General features: G+C 48.0%; 1 protein-coding gene across 1 annotated transcript in view; it reads right to left on the reverse strand.

The window, feature by feature from the left end:
- Window positions 1-6,572: 6,572 nt before the first annotated feature.
- The window catches only part of Tmprss13 (transmembrane serine protease 13), a 29,761-nt gene continuing 19,090 nt past the window's right edge, over window positions 6,573-17,243 (reverse strand). The window contains exons 7-13 of the mRNA XM_040285300.2: window positions 16,976-17,019; window positions 15,533-15,695; window positions 14,554-14,726; window positions 9,870-9,968; window positions 8,534-8,676; window positions 8,249-8,401; window positions 6,573-7,645 (exon numbers count right to left, since the gene is read on the reverse strand). Of these exons, the coding sequence (XP_040141234.2) occupies window positions 7,619-7,645; window positions 8,249-8,401; window positions 8,534-8,676; window positions 9,870-9,968; window positions 14,554-14,726; window positions 15,533-15,695; window positions 16,976-17,019 (802 nt within the window). The 3' untranslated portion in view covers window positions 6,573-7,618. The remainder of the gene's footprint in view (window positions 7,646-8,248; window positions 8,402-8,533; window positions 8,677-9,869; window positions 9,969-14,553; window positions 14,727-15,532; window positions 15,696-16,975; window positions 17,020-17,243) is intronic.

The raw sequence follows: 17,243 nt of genomic DNA on the forward strand, positions 1-17,243 counted from the left end.
CACCAAAGTACTATTTTTCTGGAGGCATTCTGAGCTGCTGCCCCAGCCATGTGTGTGTGTGTGTGTGTGTGTGTGTGTGTGTGTGTGTGTGAAACTGTTTTTACTTAAATGAAGCTTGATGGACAAACTGTGATTATTTAGACTGGGTAGTTGGAATCCTTGGCTCAGAAATGAACAAAATAAGTTTGCCATCTCAAGGAAAACAGGGAACAAGATTTGTTGCTAATGGTAGAAATTAAGTTCTGTTGAAAATTAAAATTTTAGAGAAAACACATCCTTCACCATGAGTTTGACAGCTTTCCAACCATTAAAGGCTTTTCTGATGAGATCAGTGGTGATATTAATAACTGTAATTTTGACATTGTATAATAAAATAGATCAGCGTTAGAAGACATTCAGAAATGATGTTTTCCGAATGACCGCTGAATAATGCTACAAAATTAGCTATGAGTAAAATACCCAATAGACCAAATATTTTAATTTAACCCATTAGAAAAAGTTCATGGATATAGTTTCTTACTCCACATTGTCAAATTTGAGTGTAGTATCAAAGAAAAGTATCCACAAGGGTCGAAAAGTCTACTAATACTTTTCCACTTCCAAACTTTTTATCTTTGTGAGATCATTTTTTTTACATATTTCAACCAAACATTTCACAACAGGTTGAATATAATAAGTCTAACAAACTAGGTACAGGATTTGTAAGCTGAAAATTATAGGATCTAGAAGAAAGAAAACAAAGAAGATCTAAAGAAATGCAGCAACATACCATGTTCATGGATTGGATGATTCATTAATCTATAGATTTAACATAATCCCAATAAAAATTCCAACATGATTCTTTATAAACAAGCTGGTTCTAAAACATATGGAAATGTAAAGGAACTACAATATCTAAAAAAATTTGAGACAAGGAAAAATGTGGAGGATCCATTCTACTCAATTTTAAGACATCATACTACAAAACAAGAATGATTAACACAGGATGTTATTGGTGAAAGAATAAAACATAGATTAACAGAACACAGTTGAATTTTTTGACAAAATGCAAAGGCAATCGGATGGAAAAAAAATACAATATTTTCCTCAAATGCTGATAGAATAAGTGGACATCCATTTCCAATCAAACAAATAAAAATGAACCTCAATGTATACTTTACCAGTGTTCAAAATTAATTCAGAGTGGGTCATTGGCCAATAGTAAAGCATAAGCAATAAAATTCTTAAGAGAAAACATCAGAGAAAATCTTTATAAATTTGTATATGGCAAAGAGTTCTCAGCTATAACATCAAAACACAACCTGAAAAGAAAACATTAATAAATTGGACTTTACAAAATTACAGTTTTTTTTTTGTTCTTGTCAAGGACACAATTAAATGAATAAAAAGACAAGCCACACAGGGAGAAAATACTTGCAAATCACATATCCAACAAAGACTTGTATCCTGAATATATAAAGAACTCTAAACATTCAACAATGAGAAAAAAGCAATGCAACAAAGAAATGGCAAAATTGTAAAACAGACACTTCACCCAAGAGGATATATAGATGGCACGTAAATATATTAAAAGATTCTCAACATCATTGGTCATCAAGAAAATACAACTTAAAACCACAATGAGATGCCATTAGATATCTTATTTGAATGGTTGCCATAAAAAGTACTGACAAGCCAAGTACTGGTGAGGATGTGAGGCAAAAGGAACTCTTATATTACAGATGAAAAATGGAAAAAAACCACAGCCATTCTCACCAGATAATTTCACCTATAGTAATTTATCCTAAAGGAATGAAAATTTTATGTTCACATGAAAACCCATGCACAGTTATTGAAACCTATACTTATCTTGAGTTCTGTTTTGATCTAATCTGGAAGGAATGACTTTGACTCCAAAGAGAATTTATAAGACTTTGTGCAATGTTCTTAAGAGAGATGAGCCAGAACTGTCCGCTAAGAGAAGGGGACTTGGGGGCTGAGAGAGAGGAGCAGCCTGAGTCTGACTCAGGGAGGGGGGATTTCTGCAGACACCAGCAGCTTTGGAGGCTTCTCCTCATTATCTGGACATTATTCTCAGGGGTTCTGGGAAGGCACAGAGCCTGGAGAGCAGTGGGCAAGCTCTCTTGGGAAAAAGGATTTTGCTCAGCCAGACTTCAGTAGTTCAAAGTCAGGTTAATCTGGTTTCAAGAAGAAAGGTGAGATTTCTTACACCTTAGTGACATGGAGCAAATTCCTGCTGCTCCTTAGAGGTTAGTTGGAAACCCAGGAAATGGACGTGATGACCCAGGATTTACCAAGCACCACGAGAAGAGAGCTGTGGGTGATCTCCTGGCAACACCACCACAGAACTTGTAGAAGACTGAGAAAGAGAACCAGAGGGCCAGAAGGGGAACTGGAGAGCTCAGGATGGTCCCTGAGGCGTTAAAGGCTGTGGAGAATTCCAGGAAGATGAGAACTCAGGAGGTCCACCATATATGGCAACACAAGGCTCACTGGTGTCATGGAGCCCCATGCTGTGGTGTGAGGAGTGGTGAGGGGCCAGCTGAGGATGTGTGCCCCTCCCAGCTCTGAACTGCCTGACTCCATTGGTGAAGCAGAGGTCACCAGGCAGGGTACTAACTTCTCCTAGAAGAGAATTCTTCCAGGGATAGGCAGCTGCCCTGGTCCCAGTGATGACAAGAAAGAGCAGGGTGACTTCAACTCAGAGGAGATCCATGAGTTAAAGAAACCACCCGCTGGAAGATCCATCTGCCCTAGATGGTAGTATCAACTCCTAGAAGGTCACCCCATTGCTACAAAAAAACTAAGAGGAAAGTTTCTGCAGAGAAAGAGCTAATATTCTAGGACCTGAAGATTTATCCACATTTCCTTCTCACCTCATTTTTTTTTGGTGAAAGAATATAGTGATAAAAGATTGGCTCTTTATTTATTTAGTTAGTTGTAAACCACAATACCTTTATTTTATTTATATATTTTTATATTTTTATGTGGTCCTGGGGATCGAACCCAGGGCCTCATACTTGTGAGGCAAGTGCTCTGCCACTGAGCTACAATCCCAGCTCCTCTTTTTTATTTATTTATCTATTTATTTCTGCAAATTCAACATTTGTTCAAAGGTCACAACATACTAATCACTTTGCCCGGCATGTTTACATGTATTATTCCATTTAATTTTGCAACAACACGTGGGATTGATATACCCATTTTAATTATGAAGAAACAAAGATGTTGACTTGCCCAAGATCACATTGCTAAAATCATGGAGTCCAAGATCACATACCTGAGTAAGCGGTGGAGCTGGAATTCGTACCTCCAGGTACTTGATTCCAACCCCAGTGCTCATTCCTCTACAATGGTGTAATTAATAGGAATTATTCAAAGCAGATTCCCATGTCCTTCCTTGCTTGAGAAGTGAAGAACCACTTGTAAGACTCAGGGCTTGGACAGAGAAGGCATCCGATTGTGTCCACATCCCCTGCCCTGCTAAAAGGAGCTGAGTTGTGGAGGATCAAAAACCAGGCTGTGCCCTTACCTTTCTAAGAGGTGTCGTCTAACAAAGCCTCCTTCCTGAGTGGTCCAGATCTGTTTATCTCCAGAGCATGGTCCACCCCCACACACACACCACACTCCCCGTTCTGTGGACAGACCCATTGTAAGGCCACCAAGGTGCTTACTTCTTGCACTGGGCAACATCATTTTCAAGCAACAGGAAGCCTGCACCAATGAAGAGGAAGTTAGGGCATGAAAGGTATGTGCCTTTCAGAGCCACCCACCCACACTGAGGAGACATGAAGGTGTCCTGGGTGACAGCCTGTAATGGCTCAGGAGGGTGACCTGGAAACCAACTTCTTGAGTTGAAATTGGGGGAGGGGCCTCCTCCCACTCAGGACGCCCTGGTCCAAGCTTCCAGACACTACCTAGACTAAGCTCTGGTCATGTGACACTCTGAGGAGCGTGCCCAGCCTTCTCTGGGGAGTTGCCCCTGCCCCTGGAAAGATCCAGAGCCAGATGGTGAGCCTAGGAGGTCATAGCCAGGAGGCCTCTGCCTGACACTGGAAAGCAGCGTGTGTGGAGCGCAGAAAACAGCTCTTCCAACCAGACAGGCTGGTTCAAAGTCCAACTCTGCCACTAGGTTCGGGGAGGTTTATTTCAGTTCTTGTGGTCTTTGTGTTCTCATCTGTAAAATCAGGAGCTCAACCCTGCCTACTGCACGGGGTCACTCTGCTTAGAGGAGAGAGAGCACATCAGGTGTTCAGCCTGGCAAGTGCTGGCTCTTATCATCATTATCCTCGAAACCCACCACATGCAACAGCCCAAAACAACAGCTAAGCCATTGTGGGAAACAATGGACCTTGGGAATTTAACCAAACCCCAGAGGCAGCTGGATCTCCAGTTAGGCTGTAAGTGACTCCTTTGCCCAAGAGCCATCATCTGCCCTACACCCGACACACTCATTTGGCTTCCCTCTCCTTCCCCAGGGAAATTTCATGGAAATTCAGCGTTCAATAGAGTTGGCAAAGCCAGAGGCTCTGACTGGTACTTGGCAATGCCTGGAATCAGGGACACAAGACAGTGTCCCTGTACCCCATCACCACCATAGACCTCCCTGAAGATTCTGGACCACTCAGGGAAGCCCATCACCCTTCTTCTGTGAGTTTTGAAGACTTTATAGATGTCCTGGGCCAAAGGAATGTGTTTTTCTATCTAGAGGTAGCTTTTTCTCTATTCTATTTTTCTGCTCACTCCCCCATACACACCTGTCAATCAACTTATGCCCCAGAAAGCCTGAGAGCCATGGGAAAGGAGTAGAAATAGCCCAAGTCCCAACCTTCTGCCCAAGGCCTGGCTTCTGAGGAGACCACCAGCTGCCTCTGGTGAGCAGAGATGTCTGGCTGTCCTCCAAAATAAGTGCTGGTTCTCCCATGGGATTCGGCCAATGAGGACAGTTCCCAGTATGACCTCATCTCCTTGGTGTCATGCGACATGCTTGCACATATGAAATGGGAATGGAAATGGCATGCACCACTCTGGGCCAGAGCATTTTAGAAGTGAATATGCCTTCTTCTTGTTTCTTTTCTTTTCTTTTCCTGGTGAGAAGCAGACAGTAATGGAAATGACAACATCCCAAGATGGAAAGCGAAAGTCCTTGGAAAACCATGTGCAAGAAAGCCTACTACTAATCAGAAAGGCTTTACCAGACTAGCGGGTGAGAAACAAGCTTTGATTGGGTTAAACCACGGCAACTGTGGGAACCATTAGAGTAGGTACGTGTTACTCCACCTAGGCCACCATCTCCTTCCCACACCTTCTTGTGCAGATGGAGAAAGAAAAGAATCAGAGGAAGGATTTGCCCTGGCATTGATAGAAGAGACCTAGAACAAACAAAACTGAGGCATCCAAAGGCCTCACACATGGGAGCAGGCCTGCAGAATTCTGTGGCGTGGCTAGAAGCATGAATGTTGTGTGCATTGGCGACATGGGTGCTGGGAATTCACCAGTGGGATCGAAATCACTGAGGTCTTTATATTAATTGCAGGGAACGTGACTGCAGAGCATGAAGAGGTGGACCTTTCAGATGGGAGCACCATCTGATATTCTTGAAAATGGCTGAGTAAGCATGGGAGCCTCCTTGTAAACATGCCTCTTGCCGAGCTGGCCAAGGCAGAGGTAGAGGAAAAGGAAGAGGGAAAAGGACAGACCGTGGAGCACCCTTCCCTCTGCCCCTTCCACCTGTCGTCTACTTTGTGAAGCTGCATCTACTCTTTACGACTCATTTGGAACCTCACCTCCTCTGCAAGCCTCCCTGACCTCTCTAGGTGTGCCCAGAAGACTCCTTGTTCATGTTCCAAGCATGGTATCCACACTCCACCAGGGCTGCCATCACCCTGGGTCATGACCCAGGTCCTGGAGGACTCTGTTGTCTGTGTACCTCCTGGGCCCAGCACAAGGACCTAGTGGAGTAGACGCTGATACAACCTATGAACAGGTACATGAATGGATGTGTGATTAAGTGAGCAGAACCCAAAGATAAGGAACCCAAACTAAGATCTGTGACTGAGATGTCTGGACAGTGGTGGGCAACCCTGATGTTCTACCTAGGTGGCCAGTAAAACACACAACCGCTTCTGCAGGTCACACAACTTTTATTGCTGGGCGCTTCCCTTGTCTCCAGTCTTGATAACAGTCCCCGATGTACCCAGCCTCATCAGATTCTGGCCACCGCCAGCCTGTCCTTCCAGGGTTGTCTCTTCCCTGGGTGGCTGCCTGCCTGGACTGGGCTGGGCTGATCTGCTTGACCTGCCTCTGAAGATCACAGCACCATAGGGGCCTGAGATGGCCCCAGGAGGGTAAGAGTGGGGCTGGGGCGGTGCCTCAGAGAAAACCTCAGGGAAGCCCCGGGGCCTTCAGTTGGAAGGAGGCTAGCCGCACTGATGGCCTGCAGGAGCACGGCCTGCTCAGATCCCCCAGGGACGCTGTTTGGAGGGCCTGGGGGCCATGTTCCCTTTCTCTTCATGACCATTTTCAAGTAAGTCCTATGTTTCTGGAACAACAAGGAACTGAAAGATTGAGAACAAATTCTTACAGTCCCAGGATAGTCCTGGACAGGAGGGATGCTGCCCACGTGAACTTCCCTGGGGCTCCTGGGGCTAAAGAGGAGCAACACCCACGTCTTCATTTCTTCATGCCTTGGCTGTAGCCCCAGAGGCAGGAACAGTTTGTGGTTCTCTTCGTGTTGGATTTTCCTGCCAGCCCAAATGAGGATTTGCTTCCCTGAGTATCTCAAAGGGGCTCCAGTCACTGTAGCTTTGGAGATGTCCAGCAGGGTCCTTCACCCAGTTCTTGAAGCCAGAACAGAGAGTAGTGGTACAACTCCCATGAGTCCCCTGGAGTTATAACCCCCAAGGCCCCAGGACTTCTGGAGAATCTTTAAAAATACATCTATTTCTATTTCTTAAATATAAAAATAAAATAAAATCTGCCCCAATAGCTTGTGACCAAACAAATACGGTGTGCCCGAGCCACAGTCATCAGCCTGGACAGCGTAGTTCAACTCCGGGAATCCACAGTGCAGGAGCCTGAGCGAGAGTGCCATGCTCGTGATGCCAATGGAACTGGCTTTCTGCTGAGGATGGTCCAGGCATGGAAAGGCTGGCACTCCCAACAAAATCATTTTCTGTCCCAGGACAGCAATAGTGTCACTTGGGATGCTGGGTATCTGCCCACTCTGGGCTAGTTTTCCTAGTCAGGGTTAGAGAAGCAAGAATTCCTGATGTCACTTTCCAGGCCCTTCCCCAGGCTCTGTGCTGGCTTTGCCTCCTCTGTCCATCTGTGGGCTCCCCATGGGAACATCCACAGAGTCCAAATTCACATCTCCAGAAGACTTCCAGCCTGAGATTCCAAGAAGAGTTGGCAGCTCTCCTGGTTTCTGAAGAACTTGGAAGAACAGCCGCACACACACACACACACACACACACACACACACACACGCTCAAAGAGGCAGCAGACAGTGGAGGTGGGATTAACGAAGGTGCCTGATGACCATTAGCCCAGATATTGACATGGCACAATGCCTTTGGCCAGAGTCTTCAAAGCAGCTCATGCCGTCAGGTGGAGCTGGTTAGGACTTCCGGAAGCGCACCTCACTCTGAGGAAGAGAGGAGAACAGAAACCCAAAGTGAGCCCAGTGGTCACCTGGCACTGCCACTCAGAGAAGAGAGGCAGCAAAGGAAGACAGAAGCATCCTGAGAGCCCCATGCGCTGGTTTCTGGCTGCTCTGAGCTCTCCACTACTCTGCCCTTGCCCCAGATCCACAGCTAGTCTCCCAGCTACAAACAGGGGGCCTGGGGTTGAGCTGGGTCAGCAGAGTTGGGGGCAGATCCTGCTTCCTGATGCTCAATATCCTGCCATGGAGGGAGTCCTCCTAACCCACTCCAGGGGTCACTTCATGACCTGTGAGAACTCACACTTTGGCCATCCCTGAGAGAGAAGAGGGGTACTGAGGCTGGGACCCAGCCCAGGTGGACCCTTTTACTCCCTCTGGGATCTGTTGAGGGAAGGAAAGGAGGGAAAGAAACCCGGACAGCTGGAGCTGGCCCCTGGGGCCTGACATCTGACTCTGCCTTGAACAAATGCAAAGGGCCAAGGGGACTTCTGTTTACACCCCAGGAAAAGCCTGGGCCCTCCGCCAGGCTCCCACTTTGGGGAGTTCTCAGTCTGCCTCCATAGTGTCCCTGGGCAGGGCACTCACCTCCATCTTGCTGTAAATCCAGGGGAGGACTTCTGTCACTTTCGTGTACACACCCGGTTTGTTTCTCTGGCCACAGCCTGTGCCCCAGCTGGTGACACCTGCCAGATACCAGCGGTTGTTCTGCTCACAGACAAGAGGCCCCCCGCTGTCTCCCTACAAGGGAGAGTCAGCATGTCAGCCAGGTGGGGAGGCCCTCCCAAGCAGGAAAGGGTGGGGACCTGGTTCCCATGCCAATCCCAACACCCCAGCCTTCCCCAGCCTGGGGTCCTGGGCCCTGAGCCTCACCTGGCAAGAGTCTCTGCCTCCGCGAAGGTCCCCAGCACACATCATCCGTGGGGTAAGGTAGCTGTCGTACACTGAGTAGTCATTGCATTTCTTAAAGTCAATAAGGCTCACTTGCACCTCCCTGAGGAACGGGGATGTCTTCTCTTCAATGAAGTGAGAGTAGAAGGAGAGAAGATGGGAAGCCATTGAGACTGGACGGCTTCATGGCCCTCTAACCACACACCACAGGATGCAGACTCAGTCTCCTGGGAGCACAGGGTGCCACCCATGCCTGGACCCAGGCCAAGGGAGGCTCTCTGTGGTGGGACACCCAAGACAAATGGGTACACACCTTCTCACAAAACACAGCTCACTGCATATAGGACAGGGACATACGTATGCACAAACTCACCAGCCTGTGTGGCCACCTGACACATTGTAACATGCTGGTGTATGTGTAAAGCACCATTAGCGATGTCACTTCATATGTTTTCATAAACTGTGTGCCCTAAAGAGGGCAGGCCTTACCGACCCACTTACAGGGGGGCAACCTAGGGCTGAAGTCACAGCCACATGGCTGGTCAGTGTTTGGCTGAGCCCAAACCAAACACTGCTTTATCTGACGAGTCAGGGAAAAGTGGCCCGGATTTCATGGAGCTGGCCTGAGTCCAAGAGCCAGGCTGGCTGGACTGTGCTGTCCTCCTGAGGGACATGAACAATCTTATAGAACTGACATCAGGTAAGGCACTCTGTGACTGGGACACAGTAACACAGAACAACAAGACTCCTTTTCTGTCCTGTTTAAGGTCAGGCCAATAAAAGGCCACTGTGCGAACCACACAAACACAAGACACCCCCTCTCTCAGCCACATGAGGGACCGCTGCTCCTCCACCACCATAGCTATAGACTCTCCCTTCCTTCTGGATAAGATTATTAAGTTCCCCAATTATAGAGTTTCCCCTGCTGCCCAACTACATCCAATCTAGAGAAAAGTCCTACTTCTTTGAACACTCCCATGCCACCCACCTGCTGTGCTGAGCCCTTCCCAATGTCCTCTGGTTGAAATGCCCCACAGTTCTCCACCAGGTGAGTTCTCCCTCATTGCCATGAGCACCGAACCCAACTTGTTCAACTGCAGGGCCTTCCCTGGTGGTCTTGCCTGGAGGGCATTGTCACATTGACTGGCTGATACATATGCAGGTGTCTGTACAACACATTCACACGCAATTTGGGGAATGATCTCCAAACCTCATCTAGATAGACCCTCATCTGTATACCCAGACATGCCCCCCACCACGTGTGCACACACACATGTCCAAACGCATGCACACACAGCCTGGCATCTCTGCCTCTCACCATCTGTCTCTTTGGTCTTGCCAAAGCCCGTAATCCAGCAGGTCTCGTTGAGGCTGAAGGTCTGTCCATACATGGGGAGGCAGGCAGGGTGGATATGACCTGCAACAAGACCTCAGGTATCAGTGAAGGAACAGGCTGGAGGTTTCAGTGGGGCCGAGGGCAGGAGTACCAACGTTCTAAGACCCATCCTTGCTCCCAGAATAGCTCTGAATCCTCCAGGCCTTAGACTGACCAGGCAAGAAACTCAACCACTTTATGGTTTTTGTCTGTTTGTTTGGGTCCTGGGGATTGAACCTAGAGGTGCTTTACCACGGAGCCACATCCCCCATCCATTTTTATTTTTGTATTTTGAGTCAGGGTCTTGCTAAGTTGCTTAGGGCCTCACTAAGTTGCTGAAGCTGGTCTTGAACTTGTGATCCTCCTGCCTCAGCCTCCTGAGTGGCTGGGATTACAGGCGTGCACCACTGCATCTGGCTCAATCACTTTATCTCAAACCTCCAGTCCTCAGGTTTCTGCCAGAGTCTTCGAGGTCATTCTGATGTCAGTAGTTGCCATGTATAGAGATTCATAGCCTTAGAAACTGCACTGGGCCAAGCTGATACCAATGGAGGGTCTCCCCTCTTCCATGCTTTTTACTCAGAGCAAGGGACAGTTGCAGGCTAAGCTGCAAATGTTAGGGCCATGGCACTTCACGATGTGTGCAGCCTGATGTGGGAGGGCACCTGCTGGTTGGCCAGGGCCCACTGCACTCTCTCCAAATTTTTACCAGCATGGGTAAAACAAACAAACAAACAAACAAACAACAACAACAAAAAAATACCACCACAAGCAGGAGGAGCACATCATTAGAGACGCACAACACAGCCACTATCCCCTTGCTCCCACACAGCAATATTTTGAAGGCGTTGTTGGGTCTCACTTCATAAATACCCTCTGAAGACCGGTGCCCCTAGGTGGTCTAGAGCATTAGTCACCAAACTCCAACTTGCAGGAGGAAAATATCTGCAATGCTCTCCAAGGTCTGTTGTGTTCATGGCAGCATCCTGCACTTAGAATAGGGCCTGGCACATATTAAATGCTCCATGAACAGAGAGGATGAGAGGAAGGAAGGGAAGCTCTTCTCTCATAAATAGGGCTTTGAATATCAGTGTCTCCCACATTTTATCTGCTGTAAACACACACACACACACACACACACACACACACGAAGAGAGAGCATCAAAAACAAAAAATGATTTCTTTTCAATGTCTGCAGTAGGATAGAGGAAATAGGATTAGGTAGAAAGGAGACCACCAGGGAAGGGAGAAGAAACTAACTTTAAACCTAAGAAGCTCCAAGAACACCCTCACCCTCACTTCCCAGGCTTGTTTTCCTCCAGACCTAAATTCCTGAAAAGCCCAAGAATCTTAGAGTATTATGAATCTGGTTAATTAATACCTACATGCGCGTTGCTAGTTTACACAACTTATTTTCTTTAGAGTAAATAAAGCCAAAGGAAACTATAGTTAGAAACCTCTATAATGAGGACATTCCAAACCTAAAGATCCAGAAAAGAACCATATCACGGGACCTGTGCTCTGTGCTGCCACCGCCCCCCGCCCCCATACCTCTATGTTCACTATTTACAAAGTTCCCTTTAAAAGAAGAACCTGAGACCCCCAAATGCATCTCACTCTCAAGGAACACACATTTTCTGTCCCTTTGAGTGTGTACTCCTTGCATTCCTAAATATATCTCATGCCTCTTTCTGATGCATCCTGATTTTTTTTTTTTTATCCTGGGGATTGAACCCAGGGGCACGTTACCACTGAGCTATATCCCAATCCTTCTTATTCTATTATTATTTTTTTTAGAGAGAGGGATAAATATTTATTAAATAAATATTTATTTATTTAATAAATATTTTTTAGAGAGAGAGATAAATATTTATTAAATAAATATTTATTTAATAAATATTTATTTATTTATTTATTTTTAGTTTTCGGTGGGCACAACATCTTTATTTTATTTTTATGTGGTGCTGAGGATCGAATCCAGCGACCCGTGCATGCTAGGCAAGCGGGCTACCGCTTGAGCCACATCCCCAGCCCCCTTTTTATTTTTTGAGACAGGCTCTCACTAAGTTGCTGAGGCTGGCCTTGCACTTGTAATCCTCCTGCCTCGGCCTTCCAAATTGCTGGGATTACAGATGTTAGTCACTGTGACTCTGGCTGCATCCTGAAATTCTTTTGGGCAATGTATATCAATAGTCTACAAGGGCCAAGTTGAGGGCCACTTCTCTCCTCTGGGGAATCTCCTCAGACCTCTGTTTGGTGATGGGCCCATTTTTGAGATGCAAACTCTTAAAAACATGTAATACTGTTCTGTGTTCTGTTATTATATATTCTGCTTGTTTTAAGGGAGAATTAAATTCATCAGTGAGTTTTCACAATTTTCTCATAAAGTACTGTAACTCAAGTTGGTTGGCCTTCCAAACCAGTTTATAAAAAAAAAAAAAAAAAAAAAAATCAGCCCTAATCTATAAACTAAAAGTCAGGGCACATAGTCTGACCAGAGGGCTATATAAATCTGAATTGCAATTTTCAAATGAAGGCTCTTCTTCCAGCTCAGGGGCCCATCAAACCCTGGAAAGGGAATGCCACTTTCTGAGAAGGCTGTGCAATATTTCATAGCTTTCATTGGCTTTAGAAACTACCTAATTTGTTTTGGAATTCCTAATAATATCAAGAAGATGGGTAAGAAGTAAGATCTGGATGTTTAACCAGATAAAGCCCAGGTCTTACAAGATTGAAAAGACCCATTCTGGTCCTGCAGACCTACAGACTCTTGTGTATGTACTCCCTCCTCAGCCCCAGTCTCTGCAGGGAGGGCTGGAAGGGGGAGGGTTGAGGGTGTGGCTCTGGTGGGCGTGGCCTGAGTGGGCGTGGTTCCGGTCTGGCCCGAGATCCTCCTCCTCACCCCACTCCGAGGAGCTAAGCAGTCTGACTCATGTCAGCACTGCCTCCGTAATGAATGTGCCAGGAAACACAGGCTCACAGGCTCAGAGCACCAGAATGGCTGGACTAACCAGAACCCTCCAAGGCTTCCAGAAATCCCAGTCCTCCAAAAGAGGCCTCCAGCTTTTGCCACCAGTGAGACTTGCTTGTGCTAGAGGATTCTGACCCCATTCTTGAGGCCCCCTTCACCAGGCCTTTGAGAATCTACCTTGGATTTCTCAGCCTGTCAAGATTGATTAGCTGCCCCCATCTGTGTCACCACAGCTTCCCTGGCCCCCAACATCACACTGGTGGCCCCTTCTGGTTGTCTAGGTGTGGGTCACCTGTTTCGTTCTGTTTGCTTTGCAATGGCAGAGCTGGCCTAGAGTAGGTGCACAGTGAGTATCTGGTAAGTGAGCCCATGAGTGAACGAGAGATGAAGCCTCGTTTGGCATTCCTTGTTCGCAGTGACCTGAGAACTTCTGCAGCATTTCCGTGGTGCAGCCCCCTCTGGTCCTTAGCTCCAACTTCACGGCAGCTAGCTGTCGAACGTGCACTGGCTCACGCTCACGCGCTCCGCTGCAGTGTGTACAATCTACCAGCCCAGAGCTGAGTGGCAGGAGCGTTGCTTGGGTGTCAGATCAACCTGGATCTCACAAGCTGCCACCTATTACTTGTGGCCTTAGGTAATTATCTTTCTCTAGAGCGCCACTTCCTCATGTGTCAGAGGAAGCTAATAATAGGACCTGCTCCACAGGGTTGTGAGGAGTAAATGCAATAATACATGTCACATGCTTGCCACAGTGGCTGGCCTCTGCTCAGTCACTACCAGTGCAACAATTCAACCTATTTATATTGACTAAGACCAGTATCGAAGCCCTGGCTCTGGTAGCAATTTGCAATGCGAGATGTGTCATTGGAACAAACATTTCTAATCCTTGGTCTCAATTTCCCTGATTATAAAATAAAAGTGTTTCATTTGTAAGGGGACAGATAGATGAGGATGGTGGGAACACAAAGTTAAGAGAATAATTCTACAAAATGAGCCCACTGTACTGACTCCCCACATGCTTTGTTTGCCAAAAAGCAATCCACCTGCAGCCCTGCCTGGCCTGAGGGGACAGGAAATATCATATTTCTCAACAAACTGAGACAAGGGACAGGGGATGAAGGCCTAGCAGTCAAAGTAGATAATGAATAATGGGGGTGGAGAGGATGAGGGCTAGTTATCACCGGGTTGCTAACAGCTAACCTCTGGGATCACACTTCCCAGCTCAACAGGTTGCTAACACCTCCAGGATTGCACTGCCCAACACAAGTGATTACCCCCTGTGCTGTTCCTTTCTGCCCTGAGGCATGTACACAGAGAAGAAGGAGAAGGTGGGGGATTCTGGGGGTTTATAAAAGAGCAAGACACCCCCAGTTCTGGGCCCCTTCTCTCAGCAGAAGTCTATCTCTGTCCCTCTCTTAAATAAAACTTGCTTTCTCCCCTTACCTCAGCGTTTCTCTGGTGTTTAATCTTCAATATTGGGGCAACAAGGACCTGTCCCTGATCCCCAGGAGCAGTATCCCATCTAATAATGTCTAGGAGTCTTTGACTTTTGCTATGCTGAGGGTCCAGGGCCCCCAAATGAGTCCACAGGCACTGCCAATTCCAAGGGCTGCCAAAGGTTCTGGGGAAGAGAGAAGGGGGCACAGATTCACTCACTGGACAGGGTCAGGGGCTTGGAGAGCCGCACGAGTGCAATGTCGTAGTCATCCTGCTCATCCGTGTAGTTGCCATTGATGATGATCTGGGAGATGGAGGCTGCCTCAGGCAGCTGGTGCAGGTTGTGAGTCCCCGCATACACTTTCCAGCCATCCAGGATCTTCTCCCGGGTCCTGCCACAAGAAAGCACCCTCCAGTTACCCACCTGGCAGAGTTCATTGGCAGCCCCTGCTGCACACAGGGAACTGCAGCAGGATAGATGAATTGACCTCTGGAGGGGACCACTATTGTATGAGATCCAAAGCAATCCCCCACACTCCCATATTCTGAACGAGTCATTCTGCACATTACAATGTGATAAAGGAAAAAGGATGTGGCATTTACACTCCACTATCTTATCAGCAGGCCACCAAGGATAGAAAGCAGTGGATGGGACAGATCACAGTCATAGTACCCTTAGCAGCCTTGGAGATTTAGATGGGACAGAGTGACCTGCTGAAGACTCACTTATGGGAATCCAGAGCCCCTGAGGTCTGGGCTGTGTGGGCCCCTGAGGAGACAAGACTGACCACTGTCAGAGCTGACTGCACTGCTCTCTCTTCATCCTCATCCCTCAATTCCTGGGACCATGTTCCTGACTTCTCAGGCTCCTCTGCAGGAGATGGCATAAGCCCAAAGCCTGTTTTTCCACCCTGCTCTTCAGGGGAGGGTTCAAAGCCCCTCTTCCTTCCTGCCTCACTTTCCTGGGAGAAATCATGGCATTTTCTCACTCTTGGACCTGCCTCAACACAAGTGCTCCAACTCACACTCCAGGACCGAACAACCACTGCAGATCCTGACCAGCAGCACCAGCCTCTGGCCCAGGGGCACTGGGCTCACACCACGCCCTCCTCCACGGAGAGGTCAGTCTGCAATCCACCCTTCCCGGTGGTCCCCCATCCCTAGCAGCACCGAATCACAGGGTCCCTCAGGCACTTACACAAAGAAGCAGTGGGCAGCGGTGAGCACCCACTGGGCGTCGATGAGTGTGCCTCCGCAGATGTGGGTGATGCCGTAGTGAAGACTGACTTGCCAAGGCCACTTGTTCTCTGAGGTCAGCGTCCCTCCCACGATCCTCCCGGTTATGGCTCTTAGACCGCAGTCTGGGGAAGTGAAGAGAAACCATAAACTGTAAACCTGCTCCTCTCAAAGCCCCTGCCTCACTCCCTGGGTCCCCTGTAGGCTTAGGCATCCCACCCTGAAGGGTTCCCACCAGCCACCCTCCCACCCACCTGAGATGCCTCTCTGCCTCACCTAATCTAATGTGGTACAGCTGCTTCCTGCTCAAGCAGGAAGACCACATGGTGGGCCAGCATTTTGGATCACCTGGTTAGGAAGTTTGATCCCAGACAGCTTCCCTTTTCCTTCTATTCATTCGTTCAATCTTTCATTAATTTGATCAATGCTGACTAAGTGCCCAATGTTTGGCACTGAGCCAGGCATCAGGGTTTCAGGGTACAATCCGGGGTTGCTGCCAGGGGCTCAGAAAAACAGACAGATTCTAACACGACCCTGAATTGATAAGCATTGTGATGGGCATCTCTGTCATTCAAAATGATGGAGAAATAAACTTCTTGTGGTACACACGTGGACCTGTGCCCACACGATGGGTCGTTGAGTGCTGTTGGTGGCCCTCCATCTCAGGGAACATCTCCAAGCATGGCTGGAGAGTCACCCTTGCAATCATGGACCAGGAGGCAGCCCCCAGAGTGTGCTTAGACCAGTGTCTTTTTCTCCTTGCAGGGGAGAGAGTGAGGCCCTAGGGGGGTGGTCACTCCATCCATAGCCCTGTGTCCTCCCTGCCCCTAGCTGTCACTGAGAACATAGTCATTCTGGGATGGGTCACAGCCTGGGCTTCGGGTCAGACCCAAGGTCAGATACCAGCTTCTCATCTGCCAGTGGCCTGTCCAGCAATGTAAACATTTCAGCCTTACTTAAAAGGTAGGTGGACAGTATTAGTATCTGCCTCAAAGGGAAGCTGTAGGCTCTCACTGCAGCCTTGTTTGTAAAGCCACCGCGCAGTGTCCACGTGCAATGTGCTCATAGCTGTTGGCTCCAGATCCTCATCTCCATCTAGGGCCCTGTCTATGGATACAGAGCCCTTAGCTTCCCACAGGCTACACTCCTGCCCTGTCCTTGGCCTTGGCCTAGAGTGCAGAAGACTTGTGTGGCTCCCTTGGAAAGAAAGAAGTTGCTGACTGACCCTTACCAGAATTAGGAGAGAGAAAATGTGATTCTAGGATGGTCCTTATGGGATTCTGGTCCCGAAGCAGGACTCCTGGCTGAGACCCTCCTCCTTGCTGAGACCCGGGCCACTCATCACCTCCTGCCCCCTGACTCCCAACCCACACACACCACAATACAAAAAAAAAGAGCATCTTACGGGAACACTGGAGAGAGACGTACTGCTGGGAAGGGCACTCAGACCTGCAAGAGGACACACAGAAGGTGAGAAGAGGGCCCAGTAGCCACCTCCTCCAGGAAGACTTCCCAGCTGACTCCTGCTCAGATCCGATCCCATTTCCAGGAAGCTACCCTTGTCACAAGAAGTGGAGACTTTGACTTTCTCTCTCCCAGTGGGAAATTCTTCCTTCCAGCACTTTCTCCAGGAATAGGGATGGTTCAAAGCAAATTATCTCCATTCTCACCTC

This window comes from Ictidomys tridecemlineatus, chromosome 4 (assembly GCF_052094955.1).
Source record: "Ictidomys tridecemlineatus isolate mIctTri1 chromosome 4, mIctTri1.hap1, whole genome shotgun sequence".
NCBI classification, from domain to species: domain Eukaryota; kingdom Metazoa; phylum Chordata; class Mammalia; order Rodentia; family Sciuridae; genus Ictidomys; species Ictidomys tridecemlineatus.